General features: G+C 41.8%; 1 protein-coding gene across 1 annotated transcript in view; it reads left to right on the forward strand.

Moving 5' to 3' along the window:
- Window positions 1-23,576, forward strand: part of CASQ2 (calsequestrin 2) — a 78,470-nt gene that overhangs the window by 13,145 nt on the left and 41,749 nt on the right. The window contains exons 2-4 of the mRNA XM_037815117.1: window positions 17,438-17,522; window positions 20,284-20,384; window positions 21,777-21,888. Of these exons, the coding sequence (XP_037671045.1) occupies window positions 17,438-17,522; window positions 20,284-20,384; window positions 21,777-21,888 (298 nt within the window). The remainder of the gene's footprint in view (window positions 1-17,437; window positions 17,523-20,283; window positions 20,385-21,776; window positions 21,889-23,576) is intronic.

The raw sequence follows: 23,576 nt of genomic DNA on the forward strand, positions 1-23,576 counted from the left end.
TGTGGTGTGTCTGTCAGAGACTGTGGGAAAACAGAGGTTCTCAAGGTCTGATCCCAGGACCAGCAGCATCAGCACCACCCAGAAACTTGTCAGAATGAAAATTCTTGGGGCCCTCCCCAGACCTGCTGAATCAGAAGCTCTGGGAGGGGGCCCAGCAACCTGTGCTCTCACAAGCCCTCCTCCAGGTAATGCTGATGCACACTCAGGTTCCAGAACTGCTGGCTTTGCCTACTGGGGTTTGCCTTGTAGTGAATTTTTAGGGAACAAGCATTCTCTAAGTACTGGCATAAATGTTACTCCTGCAAAATGAGACCTCAGTTTTCATGTTTGGAAATCGAGATACAGGAAGTTGTGACTTGCTCAGTGTCTCACAACTGTTAAGTTGCAGAGCCAGCATTTGGATGCAGATCCTTCTGAGCTTGGGCTCTGGAGCCAGAGTGCCTGGGTTGGAATCCTAGCTTTGTCACTTCTGTGCTGTGTGACTCTGGGCAAGTTGGTTAACTTCTCTGTTCCTCCTTTCCCTCATTGGTGAACCTCCACTTCATGGGTCTTTGTGACGATTCGATAAGATAATCTAAGTAAGGTAATTGGAGCACGACCTGGCATATAATAAGCACCCAATAAATGCTATTTTTATTGTTGTAGTTGTTATATTGCCTCTCAGCTGGGTGGAGTGGAAAAAACACACACCGTGGGCTCTTAGGTCTCTTCCTTGTCTTTGACCAATACTGAAGTCAAATCACCCTCACTGAGCCAATAGTCCCAAAAGTGCCTATAAAAATAATCAAAGGCCTCCCTCTCCCTGCCCCCCAGGCTCTTTCAAAGGCTGCCCATTCCAGCCTCAAGAGGACCCAATATTCACTTGAATATCATAAAAGAGCCGTTCCACTCCCTTGGCTTGCCTCCTCCATGGATACATCACGTGCCCGCCCCCCAGCTATACATAACCCAGGCCTGAGTTGTGGGGGGTGGAAAGTGACAGGAGATTACTGGAGATAAACGTCAGCTCTCCAATTTCAGGAGAGGACACATAGTTGTTGAATTTTTTGACATGTCGCCAGATGGTAACAAAGACAGTGGGTAAAACATCCATTTGAGGGTTGATGACAAAACCTCGAGGGCAATATACTGAGTGAAATACGCCAGACACATTAGGACAATTATTGCAGGGTCTCACTGATAGGAACTAATTATAATATGTAAACTCATAGACATGAAATATAAGGTACCAAGATATAGGACGAGGCTTAATAATGGGGAGTGGTTGCTTAGTACGAGCAAAATGTTCAATTAGGATGAACTTAAATGTTTGGAAATGAACAGGGGTGTTGGTAGCAAGATGTGAGAATAGCTAACAGTGCTGAATGGTGTGTGAATGAGATGGAAAGGGGAAGCTCAGAGTCATATATGTCACCAGAAGGAAAGTTGGGGGTCAAAAGATGGGAATGTATAAAACTGAATCCTATGGTGGGCAATGTCCATGATCAACTAACTGTACAAATACTAGAAATCACTTCCATGAACCAGAACAAATGTATGACAATACAATTAGAAGTTAATAATAGAGGGGCATATAGGGAAGAACTATATACCTATTACAAACTATATACTACAGTTAGTAGTATTTCAACATTTTTCCATAAACAGTAACAAAATTACTATATCAATACTAGGAGTCAACAACTGAGGGGGGTTGGTTAGGGATAGGGGATGTTTAGTTTCCTTTTCTTTTTTTTCTTTTTTCATCTTTCACTTTTATTTCTTGTCTGGAGTAATGAAAAGTTTCTAAAAATTGAACAAAAATTAAGTGTGATGGATGCACAGCTGTATGAGGGTACCCAGGGGCAAGTGATTGTACACTTTGGATCTTTGGATAATTGTATGGTATCTGAACAATCTCAACAAAAATGAAAACAAAACAAAACAAAACACCCATTTGACTCTTGGCCTACGTGGAGAGAGCAGGATTGCAGCCAGGGTATTTTTATTAACTGGCCTGAGGGACATTCACTTTGAGCAAAGATCTGTGATATTTTCCCCCGGGATCCTTAGATGTCCATTTTTTTTTCATATTCTTGGCACTGCAGAAAGTAATCCCCACTCACCTCCCTTCAATAAGCAACCACTCATTTTCCTTCTCCATCCCACTCTTCCTCCACCTTCTCTCTGACCGTGAAGTAAATTCATCTCCATAAGGGTGGTTCTCAGGAGATGGTAGAAATGTAACTTTCTTCTTACCTTTCCCTGATAATTGGGGCTGATAATTCCCTGAGGAAGAATCTGGACTTGGAAGGACATACACAGACATATGGGCCCATATGGGCCCTGAAGATGGCATATTCGATGTGCTGTCCTCTCAGGTGCTGGGGCAGTCACCTGCATGGGGGCTGTGCCGCCACCACTGCTGTGTTAATTTACCTCCCCCCACCCCTTCACGGGCAAACTTCTTGAACAAGAGATCCACACCTGCTCTAACATGTCCTGCCAGCCGCTCGAATGTTTAACTCCCAGCACTTTGGCTTGTGTCCCAGCTCTTCTCTAAAGGTCACCCGGGACTTTCCAGTCCTGAAATGAGACGCCTCATGGTGGTTCCACCCCTCCTTGACTCCCCGGAACATTTGATATGACCACCCTCTCCTTCCTGAGGCTTTCTCCTCCCATGATTTTGGAGTCATGACACCACAATCCTTTTTCTCCTCCTACTTCTCCAATAGCTCCTTTCTTGCCCCCATGTGCAGTCTCTGCTTCTTGTTCTTGCCTTCTATGACACAGCCAGTCCTTTACCCTGTAAAGGTATATGTTTTCTTGGTATACCCTCCTCCCTGAAGATGTCACCCACTCTTACTCCTTCACCTCTCACTTCCACAGCTCTTCCTCCAAGCCCTAGGTTGGCTGTGCTTGCATTACCATGAACTCATTGCTTCTAAATCCAAGCTGAGAACCTTGCCCCCAGTTCTGGCATGTTCTTCAAATGCTAGTTTTGTCCTTCACTCTGTTTCCTGGCTGGAGACCCTTGGATCATCTTGCCTCCTCCTCTCCCTCCATCTTCCTCCCTTGTCTCCCAGAAGCCAATGAACAGTTCACCAGGTCTGGCTGATTCTCTCCTTATAACATTCCCCACATAAATTATTTCTTCTCTTGCACTGCTACTGCCTGTGTCTGAGACTAGAGGCATCTCCCACTCAAAAAATGGTATCAGCCCCTGACTCGTCTCCTTTCCCTTCTACTCTCTTTTCTACCTGTAAGGGATTTGCCATGAGATCAACCTTACCAAAATTCAAATTAGTCATATTGCTCTTCTGCTAAAATATCTCCCAAGTCAGAACTGCTAGCCCTAATATTCAAAGTCCTTCAGCCTCTTTGACTAATATACCTTAAACACACTATCACTTTCAGCTCCCCCAACTGAGCCCTCTGCTTACATGAGCCAGACTGTTCTCCCACACCCACCCTGCACATTTGTGCTGTCAAACTTTTGCTTATGCCATTTCCCCTTCCTGGTAAGCTGTTGCTGCTCTCTTCTGCCTGTCCGCACACTCCTCTTCCAAGGAGTGCCCTTTCCAGCTGGCTGCCCCTCTCCCACGCAGTCTCCCCTATCACTCACTCATTTATTCAGGTAACTCATGTTTTTTTGAGGTCTACTCTGTCCAGGTTCTGTACTAGGTGCTAGAGATTGCATGGTGAGAAAAATGGATATGGACCCTGCCCTCATGGAGCTGATAGACTATTGAATTGATAGTTGATAGACAAATAATCATATGAGCAGATATGTAATTATGAACTGCAAACCGTGTGCTATGAGCAACTGTAAGAAGGGACTCTGATTTAGATTGGGAGTCAAGGAGTGACATTTGAGGAACTGACATTTAAGTGAAGACCTTGAGGGTACCAGGCGTCAAATAATGGAGGGAAGAGTCTTGTAAATACAGGGAATGGCATATGTGGAAGTACAGCCTGTTTTTGTGCCTTCATGTGAATTAGAATAAGCTATTCTCTTCAAGAATCTGTAACCTGTGCCATGGCCCAGTGCTTGGGAGCAGAGCAGGGACTGACTTTCACCTTCCTCTTGGTTCAGGACTTGAGCAGTAAACAACCTGCACAGCTGAATGAGGTGTTCTTGGGCGAAGACCTAAGACAGGAAAGAGCTCAGTGTTTTGAGGGACTAAAGAAGAGTGTTGTAAGTAAGAGGGAGAGAGACACAAAATGAGGCTGGAGAGGCAAGTGGGCCAAACCATGTAGGGCATGGTTGGCCCTATTAGGGATTTGAAACTTCTTCCAGAGTGCAATGGACATGAAATCCCCAGTTAACTCAGTCTGCTAAGTTCTGCATGATCTGACCTACCTGCCCACAGAGCAGGTAACTATTTGAATTATGCGATTTAGCTACTTAACTTTTTTTAAAGTTCTTTTGTACTCAAAAGAATCAGCAATGGTCAAAGCAAATCCTAATATTTCTGGAAAGAATAAGCACTGTTCCAACACCCAGGAACCACCACATAACCATCCATAAGAGTTAGCTTTAACCCCATTCCCTAGGAGGGAATGGCAATAGGTAAGGATATTTGGGAAGTAACCAACTAGCCAACACAAAACCAGCAGTGGAAAGATTATAAGTCAACAGGAGAAAATTGCAATCAAATCTGAAGAGTATTCTAATTTTCTGGGAATTTAAGACACTGATAGTGACTCTACCTTTTCTTCACCTCCTCATATTTGCAACCCTGGGTCACTACAGTTGGCTGCAATTGTTACTTCCCCCTTTGGCTCACATGCCCCTGGAATGAATGGGGTACTCAGATCAGTCCATCATTCATCCACAAGAAGGCTGAGTGTCTCCAAGAAATGTGGAAGTCACAAAAGAAGCACAAAATGGGGTCCTCTTCCTTAAAGGAGGAAAGATTCACAACAGAAGAGACAATACACAGCTATAGTGATCACAAAATAAGTGCCCAATTGCTGTGCCCCTGCGACAGGCTATTGGAATTCACAAAAGGGAGAAATCTGTGGAGCCTGGGGTGATAGATGAGCAGGAGTTGGGCTTTTGCAGGGTTTGGGCTGCAGGGGAAAGGAGACAGGAATATTTAGACCGGAGAATCAGGGCTGGAGCACAGGCAGGAGGCAAGTGTGAAAGGCCGATAATGTCAGGCCTGCCCCACTGGCCCAGCAGGGGCTTCTGGTCCTGAGGGAGCCAGATAATGTCTGGCGTCAGCCTGGAAGGCTCCAGGCTTTCACCACAGTCCTTCTCCTCCCACCTAGTCCCAATGCACTCTCCGGTCACTGCCAGTCCTGTCCACTCTTGGCTTGGGCCCATGAAGGGTACTTGCTAGGGCTGCTGAAAGTGATGACAGAGCTTAAGTGGGCAGGCTCTGGCCTAGTCAGGGTTGGAGGCAAGAGTGACCGGGTGCTGCAGGGATTATGAGTGCCAACGAGGAGGCAGGCAGGTGTCCACTAGCCTGAACTCCTGGCCCATCTGTGATGCTGGCTTTGTCAAGCCATCCGTGGCAGAGGACAGCTATTGGTTGTGCTCAGTTAAACAGGAAATCAGAAAGACAGAATTGAGTTCATCCGAGATAGTACCTTCCACGCATATATCTTCAAAAATCACATAAATATCAATAAGGCTGGGGGTAATCTCAATGTTATGGGAATGCTCAGGAATGATTATGGTTTGCAAACTTCCTTGGGTATGGTAGGATCATGTTGGAAGCAATGCAGTTATTTTAGGTTATTTGTTTTTCTTATTCCTTTGTTTTGTTTTGTTTGAATTGTCTTTTTTTAATTTTTTGATAAAGTAAAAAAAAGCTATGGCATTAAAAAATACTTAACTTCAACGTAGTTATTTTAGGTTATTTGACTTTTCTTATACCTTTGTTTGATTATGGTTTGTTAATTTTCTTGGGGTATGGTAGGAATATGTTGAAAGCAAAGTAGTTATTTTAGGTTATTTGCTTTTCTTAATCCTTTGCTTTGTTTTGTTTGAAATGTTGTGAGTTTTTTTGTTGTTTGTTTTAATTTTTTGATAAAGTTAAAAACTTTTTAAAAGAAGAAAGAAACATCCTGCAAATTATATCTATCTATCTATCTATCTATATATATATATATCCATGAGGTAACCAGCATGGTCATGCTTTATATGCCTATTAGAGGAATACAATTTGCATCTACCTAAAACCAATCAAAACATGGCTGTGTATGCCTAGGAGAGGTAAGAATTAAACTGTCTGTTTAATTCTCAGAGTTGATTTCTTATTTCCTCTCTCATTTCTTATATTTTTACTATTATTAGGACTTCCATGCCAAAGGTGGAGGGGTCAGGAAAGCCAAGCAGGGTCCATGGTTCACAGTTGGAAGGACACCAGCTCATATTACTTTTATGAGCTGACAACCATTTATAGCTGTGTTTTTCAGAGGGTCATATGAGATGTGCTGCTTCAAAATCATGGGGTGTGGTTGTGTGGTTTATAAAAATGTAGATTCCTGAGCCCCACCCAGCTCTCCTCTCAACTCTTGGTGCCAAAGCCCAGGAAGCTCCATTTTAACCAGCAACCCACTGAAATTTAAGAACCACTGTCAGAAGTTCATACCCTGCAATAGGGAAACAAACTAATATCTCTAAGTTATTAGATCTCAGCATCACTGACTTAGAATGATAGATCAGGGAATGTTTAAAACTTTTTGACAACACTAAAGAGGACAGAGTGGCTTACGCTGAAAACTAGAAAACTCATTTGAAAATGACCTTGTCTGATAGATTAAATGCAACAGACTGAAACCAAATGAGTTTGCAGAAAGACTGACATGTCGTGTATAGGCATTGCAGGAAAGCTCAAGATGAATCATAACATAAATACTGATGATGCGCCTTTCATCTTAAGCCTTCCCTAGTCCCAGCTGGAATCCAAGAAAGGAGGAAAAACTGCAAGGGGGCAGGGGTGTGTGTCATTTGTTCCCTGTGCCCCTCCCCCAGCCATCAGGGATATTCTGCAGAGCTCTCTGCTCTGCTGGATTACTCTTTGCCTTAGGAAAAGGAGCCAGAGAGAAAGGGAGTAGGAGGAAGTAAGAAGGCTAAGAAGGGAAGAATGAATAGGTGAAGGAAAACCTGAGAAGTTACAAGGGAGGAAATCCAAGGGGAGAAGCCACTGATGTTGGGAAAATGAAGGAAGACATGGGAATGAAGCATGGAAGAGAAAGGAGAAGAATGTATATCACAGGTTGTAAAAACAAATAGAACCAGGCTCTAATCCTGGTTCTACCATTTTCGACACATTCACAATCCTGTATCCCTAGTTCCAAAACCTAAAATGCCCTGGAAAACTAAAGTCACTTTGTAAGTTTGCAGGAAGCTTCTCTGGGGGTGAAAACCGACCTGAACTGATGTGAGGTTATATCCTGCTTAGTGTGGATATGCATAAGTGTTGCTGTAGAAATGTTAATTTGTTTGACACTTCCTGCCCAGACCATGACCAGAGTTATGTAAAATTTGGTTTTGTATCCTATTGCCTTTGTAAAATCTGAAAAAAAACAAAAACAAAACCCTGAATTCTGATATACATTGAGCTCTGAAGGTCTTGGATAAGGCATTCTGGATTTGAATTTGCATGATGTTGAGCAATGACTTTACCTTCTATTCTTCAATTTCCTTTTCTGTAAAATGGGGGTAATAATACAATTCCAGGGCCAGGGCTCAAGTGAGGTGAACAAGACACCTAGGGCACTCACCCTAAGGAGGTACTCACTCTCAGGTGCCAGTCCTGTGCTTACGCAACCCTGAGAAAGAGCACCTCCTTAATATTTTGCACCTTCAATGTTTTGCTCCTTAATGTTTTGCATCTTGCTTGCCTCACCCTAATCCCAACCCTGACTAACTTTGATGGATTATTGTGGTGTTAAATGAAATGATGCATACTAAATGCTGGACATAGTGTAGGCACTCAATTATGATGGTGATTATCATCATTATTCCAAAAGCAGCCACACATATGCTCCTGATAAGATCAGAGTTATGTCTTCCACTCCTAGTGGAGCTGTCCTTAGCCATACTCAGCACCCACTTAGCTGGCCTATCGTCATGGCTGGTCAGCTTCTTTCCCTCCACCTACATCTGTACTGACCACTGGGCAGGCACCTGCTCCAGAGCCTGACCAACTCCCATCTCTAAAACCTCTCAGGCTTGAGATCAGTACTAGGTGGCCAGGGAGCCAGAGGAGCTGACTGCAGTTAGTCACAGAGCGTCAGAACTTAGAGAAGCCATCAAGTCCTCTCCCTCACTTCCCACACAAGGACACTGAAGGACACAGAGGTTGCCTGTGGCAAGCTCACTCAGATCCAGGCTGCACTGATGGTCTCTGACTCTGTCTGCAAGCTGGAGAAAGAGCAAGAGACTGTTAAGTGCAAGATAACCCCACCCAGCCCCAAGCGCTGCCTGTGTCTAACCAGAGGGGCTTTGTTGACATGGAAACTGCTGATTAAATTTTCTCAACTCTCACCCTGCCAATTTCTAGTTTATACAGTTAATAATCAAGGGCTGCCCTTCAAATTAATAAACTATTCATTATTTTAACACATATTTGCTAAGCACCTACTATGCACCAGGCACTTTCCCAAGGAACAAAACAGACAAGACAATTACACTCAAAGAGCTGACATTCTAGTGGATAAAGACAGATAATACATTTTAAAAAACAATAAATAAAAGTGGTATGTGCTATGAAGTACAAAGCAGAGGTAAAGAGTAACTGGAAAAAAGGTGTTGTTTTATGTGAGATGGTAAGGGACAGCCTCTCTAATAAAGTGATATTTGAGCAGAGGCCTGAAGAAAGGTGGAGAGCGAGCCAGGTAGATAGATATCTGAGAGAAGAGTGCATAGAAACAGGTGAAGAAAAGTAAGTGCAAAAGCCTTGAAGGAGGAGCATTCCCTTTTGAAGGAACAACAGGGAGGCTAGAATGGCAGGAGCAAAGTGTACAGATCAGTGTGTATGGCAGAGAGATGCAGCCTGGGAATGGTAGGAGGTGTCTCAGTCTGCCAGGCTGCTATGACAAATAACACTTGTAGAGTCGGCTTAAACAGCAAGAATTTATCGTCTCATGGCTTTGGAGGCTCCAAGTCTTGCTTTCTTCCAGTTTGGTAGCTTTTTGGCAGGCTGGCAATCTTTGGGGCTCCTTGGCTTTCCCACCACGTGGCAATGTCCTCTCCTGTGTCTTCTGGGTTCCTTGTTGACTTCTGGTTTCTGGCTCCTCTCCATGGCTTTCTCTTTTTAAGGCCAACAGTAACAGGATTAAGGCCCATTCTGATTCAGGTGGCCACATCTTAACTAAAAATAACATCTTCAGAAGGTCCTATTTGCAATGGGTTCACACCCACAAGAATGGGTTTAAGATTAAGAACATGTTTTTTCTGGGGTACATAATTCAATCCACCACAGGAGGTGAGGTCAGATAGTAGGGGACAGATCACACAAGACTTTGGAGGCCATGGCATGGACTTCAAAATTTACTCTGAATGAGATGAGAGCCGTTGGATGGTTTTGAGCATGGGCATGACATGATCTGACTTATGTTTTAAAAGCAATATTAGGGACTTCCACTCCCAGGAAGATGGAACAGATGTACTTTTCCCTATCCCCCCTACTAAGAACAACTAGAAACTCTGGATATCATATATAAAAAAAACTTGAGAAAGCTCCGAAAGGAGTAGAGAACAAATTATACTGATGAGAGGCCTCAGATTACAAAGAATGACACAAGATGAGTCCCCTGGAATTTCCTTTTGCCTCATTTATCCCAGACTTGGAACTGAAGAAGCTGGCAGCCCAACCCTAAAGAATGGTTAAAGAAAGGTCTCCAAATAGAAAGGAAACAATAAAAAAAGGAATGCTGGGGCATCAGGAAGGAAGAAAGAACATGGTAAACAAAAAGATGGGTAAATACAATAGGCTTTTTTCTCCTGAGTTTTCAAAATTATGTTTGACGGTTGAAGCAAAAATTATAACACTGCCTGATGTGGTTTGAAATGTACATAGAGGAAATATTTAAGACAATTGTATTATAAATGGAGGATGGTAAAGGGATGCAAAGTGGGGTAAGATTTCTATCCTTCACTTAATCTGGTTGAATGATAATGCCAGTTAACTAGGATTGTTATACATATATAATGTAACAACTAGAGAAGCCACTGATAAAGCTATATGAAGGGATACACTCAAAAACACCATAAATTAAGATGGAATTCTAAGAAATGTTCTAGTAATCCACAGGAAAGCAGGAAAAAGTAAAAAGAGAAACAACAACAACAACAAAAAAAACAGAGAGCAGTAACAGAAAACAAAAAAGATGGAAGACAAAAGCCCTAATATATCAACAATTACATTAACTATAAATGGCCTAATGCACCAGTTAAAAGACAGACATTGGCAGAATGGATTAAAATACATGATCTAACTATATGTTATCTACAAGAAACTCACTCTACATATAACAATACAGAAAGGTGAAAGTAAAAAGATGGAAAAAGATAAAGTCATGCAAACTTTATTGAAAGTAATCAGCAGAGGCTACATTAATACAAGAACAAGCAGACTTTAGAGAAAATTACCAGAGACAGGGAGCAATAGTATACTAATAAAAGGGTCAATCAACCAAAGAGACATAGCAATCCTAAATGTGTTAAGTATAAAATAACAGAGTTGCAAAATATGTGAAGCAAAAAATGATAGAACTGAAAGGAGACAAAAAAATCTATGTTTATAGTTGGAGATTTCAACGTTCCTTTCTCAACAATTGATAGAATAACTAGACAGAAAATCAGCAAGGAAATAGAAGAACTTAATAACACCATCATCCAACAGGATCTGATCTACATTTATAGAACACTCCACCCAACAACAGCATACACATTCATTACAAATGTCCATGGAATATATACTAAGAGACACCATATCCTGGGCCATAAAACAAACCTCAAAAATTTTAAAAGAACTGAAATCTTGTAGAGTGTGGTCTCTAGCACAGTGGAATGAAATTAGAACTCATTAACAGAAAGATGACAGGAATGTCTCTGTGCTGGTTTGCAGCTGTTATGTACCCCAGAAAAGACCATGTTCTTTTAATTAATTCCTGTGAGTGCAGACGTGTTGTGGGTGGGACCTTTTGGTTAGGCTATTCAATTTGAGATGTGACTCACCCCATTCAAGGTAGGTCTTAATCCTTTCCTGGAGTTCTTTATGGATAAAAGACAGAAAAAGCCCAGAGAGCTTAGAGAGAGAAACACCCAGAGAGAGCTTAGCGAGGAAAGCCCCAGAAATGCTAAGAGAGAACCCACAGAAGCTCAGAGAGGAGGCCACTGGAACCAGGAACTGAAAGCAATGAAACCTGGGAGTGAAGGAGCAGCAGACACCAGTCACATTCTCTGCAATCTGGCAGAGGAACCCTGGATGCCAGTGGCCTTTCTTCAGAGAAGGTATCGTCCTGCTGATGACTTAATTGGGATATGTTCATGGCCTTAGAACTATAAATTTGTAGGGTAATAAATCTCCATTGTAAAAGCCAACCCATTTCTGGTATATTGCATTCCAGCAGCTATAGTAAACTGAAACAGTCCCCAAAGACTTAGAAATTAACAAGACATTTCTAAATAATACATAAGTCAAAGAAGAAGTCAAGGGGAATTAAAAAACCCACTCAACTGAATGAAAATGAAAATGCAACATATCAAAATTTATGGTACACAGCTAAAGCAATGCTGAGAGGAAAATTTATAGCACCAAAAGCATATATTACAATAAAAGATCTTCAAATCAATAATCTAAGCTATCATCTCATGCATCTATAAAAGAAGAGCAAAATAAACCCAACACAAGCAAAAGGAAAGAAATAATAAAGGTATAAGAAGAAATCAATGAAATTGAAAACAGGAAAACAATAGATAAAATCAATGAAAGGAAAAGCTGTTTCTTTGGGGAGATCAATAACACTGACAATAGAGTGGGATTGGAGGGGGATGGTTTGGGTGTTCTTTTTTTGCTTTTATTTTTTATTCTTATTCTGATTCTTTCTGATGTAAGAAAAATGTTCAGAAATAGATTGTGGTGATGAATGCATAACTATATGATTGTACTGTGAACAGCTGATTGTATACCATGGGTGATTGTATGGTATGTGAATATATTTCAATAAAACTGAATTAAAAAAAAAATAACATTGACAAACCTCCAGCAAGACTGGCAAAGAAAACAAGAAAGAAGACACAATTACCAATATCAGGAATAAAATAAAATATCACTAAAGACTCTGCATGTAGCTAAAAGTTATTAAACAAATATTATGAACAACTTAGATGAAAGGGACCAATTCCTCAAAAAGTACAAACCACCACAATTCACCCAGTACAAAATAGATAATTGCATAACCATGTAATTATTAAGGAAATTGAATTTGTAATTTTACAAGTCCCAAAAAAGAAATATCCAAGTCCAGATGGTTCACTGGAAAGTTCCACCAAATATTTAAATGTTAAACATTAACATTTAGAGAAACACGTAATCTCTAAAAGAAAACAGAAGAGGAGGGAACACTTTGCAATTGATTTTAAGAAGCCAGTATTACCCAGATACCAAAATTAGACAAAGTCAGTACCAAAAAAGAAAACTGCAGATGGATATTCCTCATGAAAAAAGATGCAAAAATCTGTAACAAATTATAAGCAAATAGAATTCAGCAATACATAAAAAATAATTATATACTATAAGCAAGTGGGGTTTACTCCTGGGATGCAAGGCTAGTTCAATACTCAAAAATAAAATAATGTAATCTACCCTGTTAATAGACTACAGAAGAAAATCATATGATCATACTAATCAATACAGAAAAAGCATTTAACAAAATTCAACACATATTCATGATAAAAACTCTCAGAAAAAAGGAATAGATGGGAACTTTTCTCAACATAGTAAGGAGCATCTACAAAAAATCCACATCTAATATACTTAAAGGTGAAAAACTGAATGCTTTCCCCCTAAGATCAAGAGCAAGGCAAGGATGTCTGCTCTCATCACCCTTATTCAATACAGTGCCAGAAGTTGTAGCCAGTGCAATAAAGCATTATAAGGAAAAAAAAAAAAAGTGTACATATTGTAAAGAAAAAGAAAACTGTCCCTATTTGTAGATGACATAATTGTCTACATAGAAAATCCTGAGGAATTGACAAATACAGACAAACAGATGAACACCTCCCAGAACTAATAAGTGAGTTTAGCATGGTTAAAGGATATAAGATATACATACAAAAATCAGTTGTATTTCTATATGATAGCCATAAACACATGGGCATAGAAAATTAAAGTACAATGCCATTTTTAATCACTAAAAAGTTAAATACTTAGGTGTAAAGCTAACAAAACATGTACAAGACACGTATGTTGAAAACTATCCAATGCTGATGAAAGTAACCAAAGAAGACATAAATAAATGGAAGACATACTGTGTTTATAAATTAGAAGCCTCAACATTGTAGATAAAGGCAAGATTAATCTAAAATGTATACAAAAAAACAAAGGACTAGAATATCTCAAGCAATTTTGAAAAAGGGTAAAGTAGAAGGAATCAGTCTAGCAGATTTCATGACTTATTATAGAGCTACTGTGATCAAGATTGTGTGGTATTGGCAGAGGGATAGACTCGCTGATCAATGGAATAGTGTTGAGAAATCAGAAATAGACCCACAGAAATATGGTATGTGATTTTTGATAAAGGTGTAAACGCAATTTAATAGGGATAAGATAGCCCTTTCAACAAATGGTACTGGACCAATTGGACATCACTGACAAAAAAAAAAAAAAAGAACCTCAACCTAATTGTCCTACCTTATATAAAATTTAACTCAAAATGGATCATGGAATTAAATATAAAATGTAAAACTATGAAACTTCTAGAAAAAAGGAAAATTTTCAGGACGTAGGGCTAGACAAAGAGTTCTTAGACTTCACACCAAAACCACAATCCATAAAAGGAAAAATTGATAAATTGGACTTCATGAAAATAAAAACTTTTGTTCTGTGAAAGATACTATTAAGGGGATGAAAAGACAAGCTACAGAGTAGGAGAAAATATTTCCAAACCACATATCTGACAAAGGACTAGTTTTAAAGAACTCTTAAAACACAACAATAAAAAAAATAAAAGACATGAACAGGCATTTCATAGAGAGGGCAAATAAGCACATGAAAAAAATGTTCAACATCATTAGCCATTAGGGAAATGCAAATTAAAACCACAATGAGATATCACTATAAACCTGTCAGAATGGCTAAAATAAAAAAAAAAAAATGACACCCGCTGCATTAGCCAGTCAAGGCTCCGCCCTAACTCACCTCCGGGCGGCTGTTGACGAGGACATTCGTCACCTACAAGACGCTATTTCCCATCTTAAAAATTCTGTTAACTCCCTCTCTGAGGTCGTGCTCCAAAACCGCCGAGGTCTCAACCTTCTCCTCCTCAAAGAAGAAGGCCTTTGCGCCGCCCTAGGAGAAGAGTGCTGTGTATATGCCAATTCCACAGGTCTCGCCGAGGACAGCCTAAAGAAGGTCCGAGAGGGACTGGAACAACGCAAAAGAGACCGTGAAGCCACCAGCTATTGGTCCCACATCTTTACCCCCCTCCTCCCTTACCTCCTCCCTCTCCTCGGCCCCCTACTAATGATTATTCTAGCTCTCACCTTAGGACCCTGCATTATCCGCAGAATTGTCCAGCTTGTAAGGAAACAAACGGATGCTATTTTCTCCTCGTTCGTGCAAGTCCAGTACCAGCGACTCGCCACCTCTGACGCTCCCTACTCCGAGATGACAACCAACCCTCCGCGACCTCACCGCCACCGGTCAACCCGCCGACCGCGAGGCCCTTCTCGATCGCCTGAACATCGCACCAACCTCGAGCTCCAGCTTCTCTGAACCTCCAACTTTAAACCCCCCACCCTCGTCCATCCCGCAAGCAGCAAGGCCCCTGTCGAGCGCCCGGGCGCCACACCAACGCCGAGCTCCAGCCTCGCTGAGCCACCGTCAACCCCTTTTTCCCCTCCCCGGCCTCCCCCTTCCCTCATCCCTTAGCGGGCCTCTCCGGTAAGCTTCTTCCTTTAATTAGAAAAGAAGGGGGAAATGCGGGACACTGATTACGTGCTTCAACTTGGCGGGCCTGGGCTGGGGGACCTGATCAGCCCCTGGGGAGGGTGGTGGGCACGGGCGACAGCGCCCTCCGCAGCCCCCCGGGCCTGGGAAAGTGAGGCCGGAGGCAGGCCCTATTTCCTCACCCAAAATACCACTGTTAGGGGAGGCTTGCCGGAGGGAACCGCCTTTTCCCCACCCCCTTATCTTGCCCGGACACTCCCCGTTGCCAGTGCAACTCCCATCACCACCAGTGCGCATACATTGTTGCCAGACACCGTTACCGGAGCAACTCTCGCCCCTTTTCAATCAATCTCTGCGCCCTCTCAGAACCAATCCAAGCCTTTAACCTCTACAGCTACCCCGCCCTCTAAACGCCCGATATAAGCTTGTACTCTCCCCTAATAAACTCTCTTGGCTTCTTCACCTTAAAAGAACCGTGTCCCGCCTGTTCCTTTCTCGCCGCCCTCCATACTTTGCACGCCTACGCCGGGGACCGGGCCCAGTCCCCCGCCTCGCCCTCGCCTCCGGGAAAGAGCCCCCGCCGCCGGTACCCTCCAAGCAATCCTGAGAGCCTAGGATTTGGCAACCGGCCGCCACCTCCCCCCCCCAGACGAGTCAACTGCGACCGCAACACCACCAAAAGTTGGCAATGATATGGAGAAATTGGATTGCTCATACACTGCTGGTGAATGTATAAAGTGGTACAGCCACTCTGGAAAACAGTTTGGCAGTTTATTGTAAAACTAAACTTGCAGCTACCATATGACCCAATAATTGCAGTCCTGGGCTTTTATCCCAGAGAAATTAGAACTTATGTTCACACAAATACCTGCACACAAATGTTCATAGCAACTCTATTTATAATAGTAAAAAACTGGAAATAATCCAGATGTCTTTAACAGGTGATTAATCAAACTGTGGTACCTCCATACCATGGGCTTCTTACTCAGCATGAAAAGGAACAACCTATTGATAAACACAGAACAACCTGGATGCATCTCCAGAGAATGATGTGTGAAAAAAGCCCTTTCCAAAAGGTTTCATACTGCATGATTCCACTAATATAACATTCTTGAACATTATGGAAATGGAGGACAGATTAGTGGTTTGGGGGGTTAAGGAGAGATAGGGCCAGGAGTAAGTGGATATGGCTATAAAAGGACAACATGAGGGATTCTTACAGTGATGGAAATGTTCTGTGTCTTGAATGTATCAATGCCGATATCCTGGTTGCGATATTATACTATAGATTTGCAAGATGTTATTATTAGGAGAAACGGTGTAAAGTGTACAATGGATCTCTGTATTATTTCTTACAGCTTCATGTTAATCTACAGTTATCTCAAAAAGAGTTTTTTTTTTAAAAAAAAGCAATATTAGTATCCCATGATCTCTCTAGTAGCTTCTCCACACTATTTCTATTTTAACCCCATTCAGTCAAATGGCAGGAGGTAGATCTCTGTCATTGAGGGTTTCCCTACCTCCTCATATCTAAGTTTCAATCCATTCTTGTGCTTGGTGTCCCATCTACACTTGTGTCTACCCAGAGTAGTTTTCAGCCATCTGTCCATGGAGGACATAGCTGCATCTTCCTCACCACTGGGGCTGGTGCTCTCAGTCCCCTCCCTCCCCCAATCCTTACCCTGAGATGTGCCACTCTTGGCCACCCTGGAGACCCTTTACTACTTCTTCCTCTGAATAGGCTGCAGGAAACCTTGAGAAGCTATCTCAGGCCTGCCGATGAGAGACACACAATGGGAACCTCCTCCACAAGCATGAGGGGCAGGAGAACTCGAGGCCTATGCTGGGATATCAGGATATAGGTCTTCTTTATTCTAAGATCCCTCCGCCTGTCTGTTATCCTCTCATGTCCTACCCCATCCCAGGCTCATTTGTGGGGCCAAGGCAGGGCTTAGGGCCACTTCTTAGTTATCCATGGGCGTCCAAGTACTCTTTGCTTTATTTCTGTTTAGCAAATCAGATTTTATCTACCCCAAGGGAAGAACAGTAGATAGCGTGTGTGTGTGACAGTGAATATATTCTTCCAAATTTTTTATCATAGGCCTCGTTCTCAGATTTTCTCTTCTTCAGTTCTCAGCATTCTGCTGAGTCATCCTTCTCTCAGGCAACAAGCGTAGAATTAATTAGCTGATGCTTGAATTGGTCACAGAGTAACTAGAAGGATGGAGGAAAACTCTCCTGTCAACATCAAAATATTATCCTGTGATGTTTTCTACCATCTTCCTGCCTCAGCCGCTTACCCTCCTTTGTGTCTTTCCCTTCAGCTCGTGGCCCAGGTCCTAGAACATAAAGCCATAGGCTTTGTGATGGTGGATGCCAAGAAAGAAGCCAAGCTTGCCAAGAAACTGGGTAGGTGTTTTTTTTTTTTTTTTTTTTTTTTTTAGATATATCAGGAAGAAACAAATCTCTCTTGAAAAAAAAGAAAAAAAGGACAGTTGCATTTATTCTTGCATGATAACTGGACTATTTTTTAATAAGTATAAAGTCATAAAAGTAAATATAGGCCTGACTTGACACAGTTTTCACATAAATCATCTGATGTATTTTGGTGTCAGTACAATAAAGAGAGTTTCTTCCTGTAGAAACTGATGCTAAAGATCCCAGCCTTTATTTCCAGTTCCCAAAGCAGGCTAAAAGGGCCAGCTTCATCACCTCTCTACTATGGTGATCTCCTGAGGGAGGTAGAATCTCTTCTTCCAGCACCTACTATTTCCTCTCCTCTTGGCTGAAGCAGCCAACAAAGATAGCATTAGTTGTAGTGACTCTGGGGTCCCAGTAGTTTCTAAATTTAAGGCTAAACCCCACTATCACCAATGATGACAGGGAGGATTTAGGTGAGGCATGGTTAAGTGACTGCACAGTGGAAGTTGTAATCTCCTGTGTCAATATGTCATTCTTAAGTGCAAGTGCACGTTAAGGTTCTTACAACTATAATCCCAAAGAGTGAGAATATATGTAACTCCTCTGGTTTTCAAACACCCCCACACAAGTACTGCTTAACTGGCTTTTTCTGCATGGCCAGCAAATAATGGCTATTTAAAAATAGCAGGAGGTTATAAAACAGGACCTTTGAAGAAAGGTTAATTGGATTTGGAATAGTAAGCACCTAAAAAAAATACCATTAGTGGTGGTTCAATAAATACCTTCAGGTACATGAAAGTTCATTATCCTAGAGAATTATAGACAACTGCTTTCTATTTTATTTTCAGGAAGACCAGGCTTTTTTTTTTTTTTAAGATTTAAATTGTGAGAGACAATATTTAGGTTAGATACAAGGAAGAACTCGTAACTATAAAATGATAATGAATTATTAAAAATGTCTGGGTATCTTTTTCCATAGAGATCAATTAAGGAATATTTTTTCCCTGGAGTGGGGGAGCAAAGTATGTTAAATTTTTTCCCTAGAGGCCAAAGCAATTTAATGAGTTCCACCTCCTCCCCCAACAGCCTATTGATTCTCTAGCCTTCTCTTTTCCCAACATCTTAATGAGAAATTGAATTTAGGTGAATTTCTAGTAAATTTTGTTAGAGGACAATATTAGTCTTCCAGTGACCTAAGAGTTTAGGGAGGACAAGCTGGGGCAAATATTCATAGGAATGGAGCAGGGGATATTCCCCCAGCAGAGGATGTGCCAGGGCTACATATCAGTGAAACTTTTTCCAAGCTCAGCCTGAGAGAATTGGGGAAGTTTCCTTCTGGCCCTTTGATCCTCATATTTACAGGACAATAACTGTATTTTGTGAACCTACTCCTTCATCTTCATTCCCTCTCCCGTTTGCCTTATTTTGGCCCCCGTCAGGTTCTGCTTGAACTAGTTCGGTAGCTTCCTAACTGGTTTTACTCAGAACAAAATCAAACAGGAGGACACTGGCTGATGTTCTCTCTGGTACCTTTTGAGAACAGCCATCACAGACTTCCAGGATACCTGGCACATTGATCCTTTTGATTAACAAATGATGCTCCCCAGTGTTCCAGGGACTACTCCTCAGATGTGCCTGGGGACACAGCAGACAGTGGTCAAGTCTGCCTTTCCCTGGAGGTTCTGCATAAGAGTTCATTTGGAGAAAGCACTCTCCAGCTAATAGAGTTTGAAAACAATCAATCTAAGGAATTAAGGGTGCCATGCATTGGACCAAATGACAGCCTCAGTTATTTAGAATTCCTGAATAGGGGAATGCAGTTTTCCAGCAAGCATTTGTTAAAGTAAACAGCATCACTCCAAGGACGATGGAGGGTAGAAAAGGAGAAGATACAGAATCCACCCTTGCAGTGTTTACCAGCTAACTGGGAAAAGAAGACATGCAGAATTCACTTGAACAGAAAACATATTGCAGACAAACAATATATGGAGTGTCCAATGTGTCCAGGCTCTGTGCAAGGCACTGGAATACCAAGGGAACAGTGGTCCTACCCTCAGAGAGCTTACTGTTATAATGAACACCCATAAATGGAGCTGAGGGGATACCAACAAAGACAAGAATCCAGTGGGATCAGAGTAGCCTTCTTAGGAAAACTGAGTCCCGAGCTGAGACCTGAAGGAGCTGGTCAAGATGGGAGAGGAAGTGAGGTATCACTCCACGTCTGGGAACAGGACAACGTAAGTGTAGAGAATCATGCTCGTGACTTTACTCACCCTTCATATGAGCATGTGGACAAGAAGCAAAGGGAATGGCACAAGAGATTAAGAGAGTAGTTCTGAAAAGAGTACTGCTCTACCCAAGGGAGCATACAGGAGATAAGGTTGGCACTAGATTGTGGAGGGACTTGAATGCCAGGCTAAGGTGTCAGGTGGGCAGTAGATCCATCACAACTTTTAATAAGGAGAATGACATGGGATCAGCAATGTTTTTGGAAAATGAAAGCAGTGGTAGTATTGAGAATATATATAGTTTAAATTGAAGTTCAGGTGAAATTGCTGTTTCTTGACTATTTCTAGTTCTGGGAGCTCCTCAGAGGTGATGTTTTGAGGAAACTGGTCCCTGGGTTAATGCTAGTTCCACCGATCCTGACCCCATTGTCACCTGGGAATTCTCAGGCAGACTTTGTTGAACACAATGGCACTTCCTACATCAGGATGACTTTGTCCTGGGGTCTTATTGTTTCTTCCAGGTTTTGTTGAAGAAGGAAGCCTGTACATTCTTAAGGGTGATCGCACAATTGAGTTTGATGGCGAGTTTGCAGCTGATGTCTTGGTGGAGTTTCTCTTGGACGTAAGCATATATGTACAGTGGCCCTGAATGGAGTGATTTTGGCTCAAATACAGGGGGAGGTAAAACTCTAAATTAAGAACACAGAAGCTGAGAATCTGACCTGGTCTAAGAGATTTCTCAGGCTTCACATAAAAGCTGAAGAGCACCTACTTCACAGGATTATTTACTTCTACTGGAAGGCTGGCTCTTAAGTCACCTTAGAAACTATTTTATTAGTCACAAATTCCTTTGACTTTGTTCCAGTGCTGCTGAAGAGGAACTGAGAAGTGTGAGAGATGGATAATCACCTGAAGATAGAGTAGGAAGAGAGTAACCATTAGCTGAGTTACCCTGAGTCACTCACAGAGCTTATTAAAAAAGAGGCAGGGCTAAAAAGCCCTCCAATATCACACTGACTCTCAGCAGTGGAGACATATACACCTTCAGATTCATAGGTGCAGAGAAAACAACACTATAAAATAATTTATCCATAAATAAACTCAGACTTTCAATAATAGCTGTGAAGCTAAATGCTTGTGAACACAGATCCCTGCACAAATAACTTACTATTGCACATCCATACTGATTATTCTTTATCTACCATCTGGTACCTGGTGTCTACTGCTTTTCCCCTATAGCTTTGAAAACCAAGATAGAGGGTCAAAAGTGAGTTGAAGACCATGTCCTACAAAAAAAGTGCCCATAGACTCTGCTTGGCCATCTCACTGACCCAACTCTAGCCAAGATGGTGCTGTCCCAACCCTATCAGCTAGGAGCAGGCTTTTAGATGCAAGTAGCAGAAACAAAACTCCAATTTAAACAATAAGCAATGTGATTGACCCATGTAAATGGAGTATCAGAGTTAAGGGAGATTTTAGACTTGATCGTATCAGTGCTATAGCTCCATTTTTCTATGGAAATCACAGAAAATGCTATTTTCAGTTTTATTTTCAAGCTGACTGTTCTCAAGTTGGTTCCAAAATGGCCAGAAGCAGCAGCTAATACATCATATGTCCTCATTAATATCCAGTGGAAAGGAAAAAAAACAAAACAAAAAAACCCTGGCTTCCCAGTGCTCTTTTAAGAATAATGAAGAACTTTCCCAAAGTTTTCAGCAAATCTAGCCTGAAATCTCATTGGCCAGAATTGGGTCACAGGCCTCCTCCTGAATCAGAAACTGGCAAGAGGAGCAGAATTGCCCCCAGACCAGTCAGCCTAACCCTTGAATTAAGGTCAATTCCTGAAAACACACTACTGGTGCTCACTGGGGAAGGGAGGGATGGAGGCTGAAGCGTCAACCATGAAATCCACTACAACTTCCCTCAAAAACACTCTATATATGTGCCTGGCTTCCCCACTGAGGTAGGGAGAGTTCTCTTATTTGAATATGTGTGTATATGCTTGGCATTTCAGCTAATTGAAGACCCAGTGGAGATCATCAATAGCAAATTGGAAGTACAAGCTTTTGAACGCATTGAGGACCAGATCAAACTCATTGGTTTTTTCAAGAGTGAGGACTCAGAATGTAAGTGGTCTGTCAAGCCCAGCCGGTGAGTCTAAAGCTAGATTCCCAGTCAGGTATATTATGTTATCCCTAAAGAGGATGGGTCATCAGCATATCCTGGACTGGATAGAATGAAGAGAATCCCCCCTGTAGCCTGTGCAATGAAATACAGGTGAAGAAATTATGCAAAACAGGTGTGTGTGTGTGGGGGGGGTGTTAAATGAACATTAAGGTTGTGCCATGTTCTCTGCCCTTTAAGTGGGATGAGTGTTTTAGAGAAAAGAGGAAAGCTCTCCCTTCACTTTTCCTGCCTGCCCACCTCCCAATGGGATTCTCCCCTAAAATGGGGCAAACAAAGACAGTCTCCCTGACATTGGCAGCTTCTGTGGTCACCAGCTGGAGAGCTTCTCAGTGATTTGGAAAGCATTAGAGGAAAATTTGGGTAGAGATGGGCTCAGCAGCTGCTGCACAATATGGAAAATTGCTGGCCAAGCCCACAGCTGACCCCCGAGGCTGCCTGCCATAGCCAGCCACACCCTTTGGCATTTTCCCTTTGAAAGCTTTGTGGCCAGGTTTTGGGTGTGCACAAGAACATATTATAGCATCATCAGATCCCCTGTTAGGGGCTGATGGTGGGAGTCAGGAAGAGCAAGGAGAAGGGACCAGGAAGGGTAATGACTTGAGTACATTTTTAAAAACTGCTTTGGCAGCATGGGTCCAATGAGTAAGTCTTTGCTGGTTGTGAGAAGACAGTGTTAGAGAGAGGGTATAGACATGAAAGAGAATCTGGTAGCATGTGGGAGGAGTAAATATGGGCTGGTTATGACTATTTCTGGAAACTCCAAAATATTTTGAAATTATTTTGCAAAGTTGTTTCTTTATCCCATCTGCCAACTAGCAACCCTTAGTTGACTCATCAACAACAACCCACCAGTTCGCTCTTTCTCATGCCCTAACTTTCATTTATTTCTTCTAGACTTCCACTCACAGTGCTTAAAATAGGCATGTTGCAAGGAGGTAGCTAGCCAAAGAGTTTTTCCTCAGTTCTACTTTAGGTGACTTTATTTCAATTTGCACATTTCTGTATAAAAGCTGACAAATCTGGGGTGCTTCTCCTGATCCCTTCTACTTTATCCTCTTTCACTTTTTCCTTTTCAGACCTACCTCTCAATTTGTTTCCATTCTTTTCCAGTCTTAGGTTTCCCTCTCTTCCCCCATTAAACTTAGAATGACAGATAAGAAGGAAGACAAAGCCAAGATTAGGATAAGGAACACTCCTTTCAGTTCCTTTTCTCCCCTACTCCAAACTAATAATAATAACTCCATTTAATTAGCATATATCATGTGCCAGAACCCATGCTAGGAAGTTTATATGGGTGCCTTTATTTATTTCTCACACATCTATGAAGTAGTTACCATTATTATCAGCATTTTAATGGTGAGGAAATGAAAGAACAGAAAGGATAAAAACAGCTCACCCACTATCACACAGCTGGTAAATGGTGGAGCCAAGATTTAAATCCCAGGAATCTGACTTTAGAGTTCGTACACCTAACCACTGTGCTATACTTTCAAGACTTCACAAACTTTGTCAAATCAAGGTACACATAAAATGCTATAATGCTTGGTGGTAATTTGGAAGCAATTTGGTCTTGGTGAAAAATATATTTTTAAAATGTATTTATTATATACTGACATATAGGCATGTA

The sequence above is a fragment of the Choloepus didactylus genome, chromosome 2 (genome assembly GCF_015220235.1).
Source record: "Choloepus didactylus isolate mChoDid1 chromosome 2, mChoDid1.pri, whole genome shotgun sequence".
Lineage (NCBI taxonomy): Eukaryota > Metazoa > Chordata > Mammalia > Pilosa > Megalonychidae > Choloepus > Choloepus didactylus.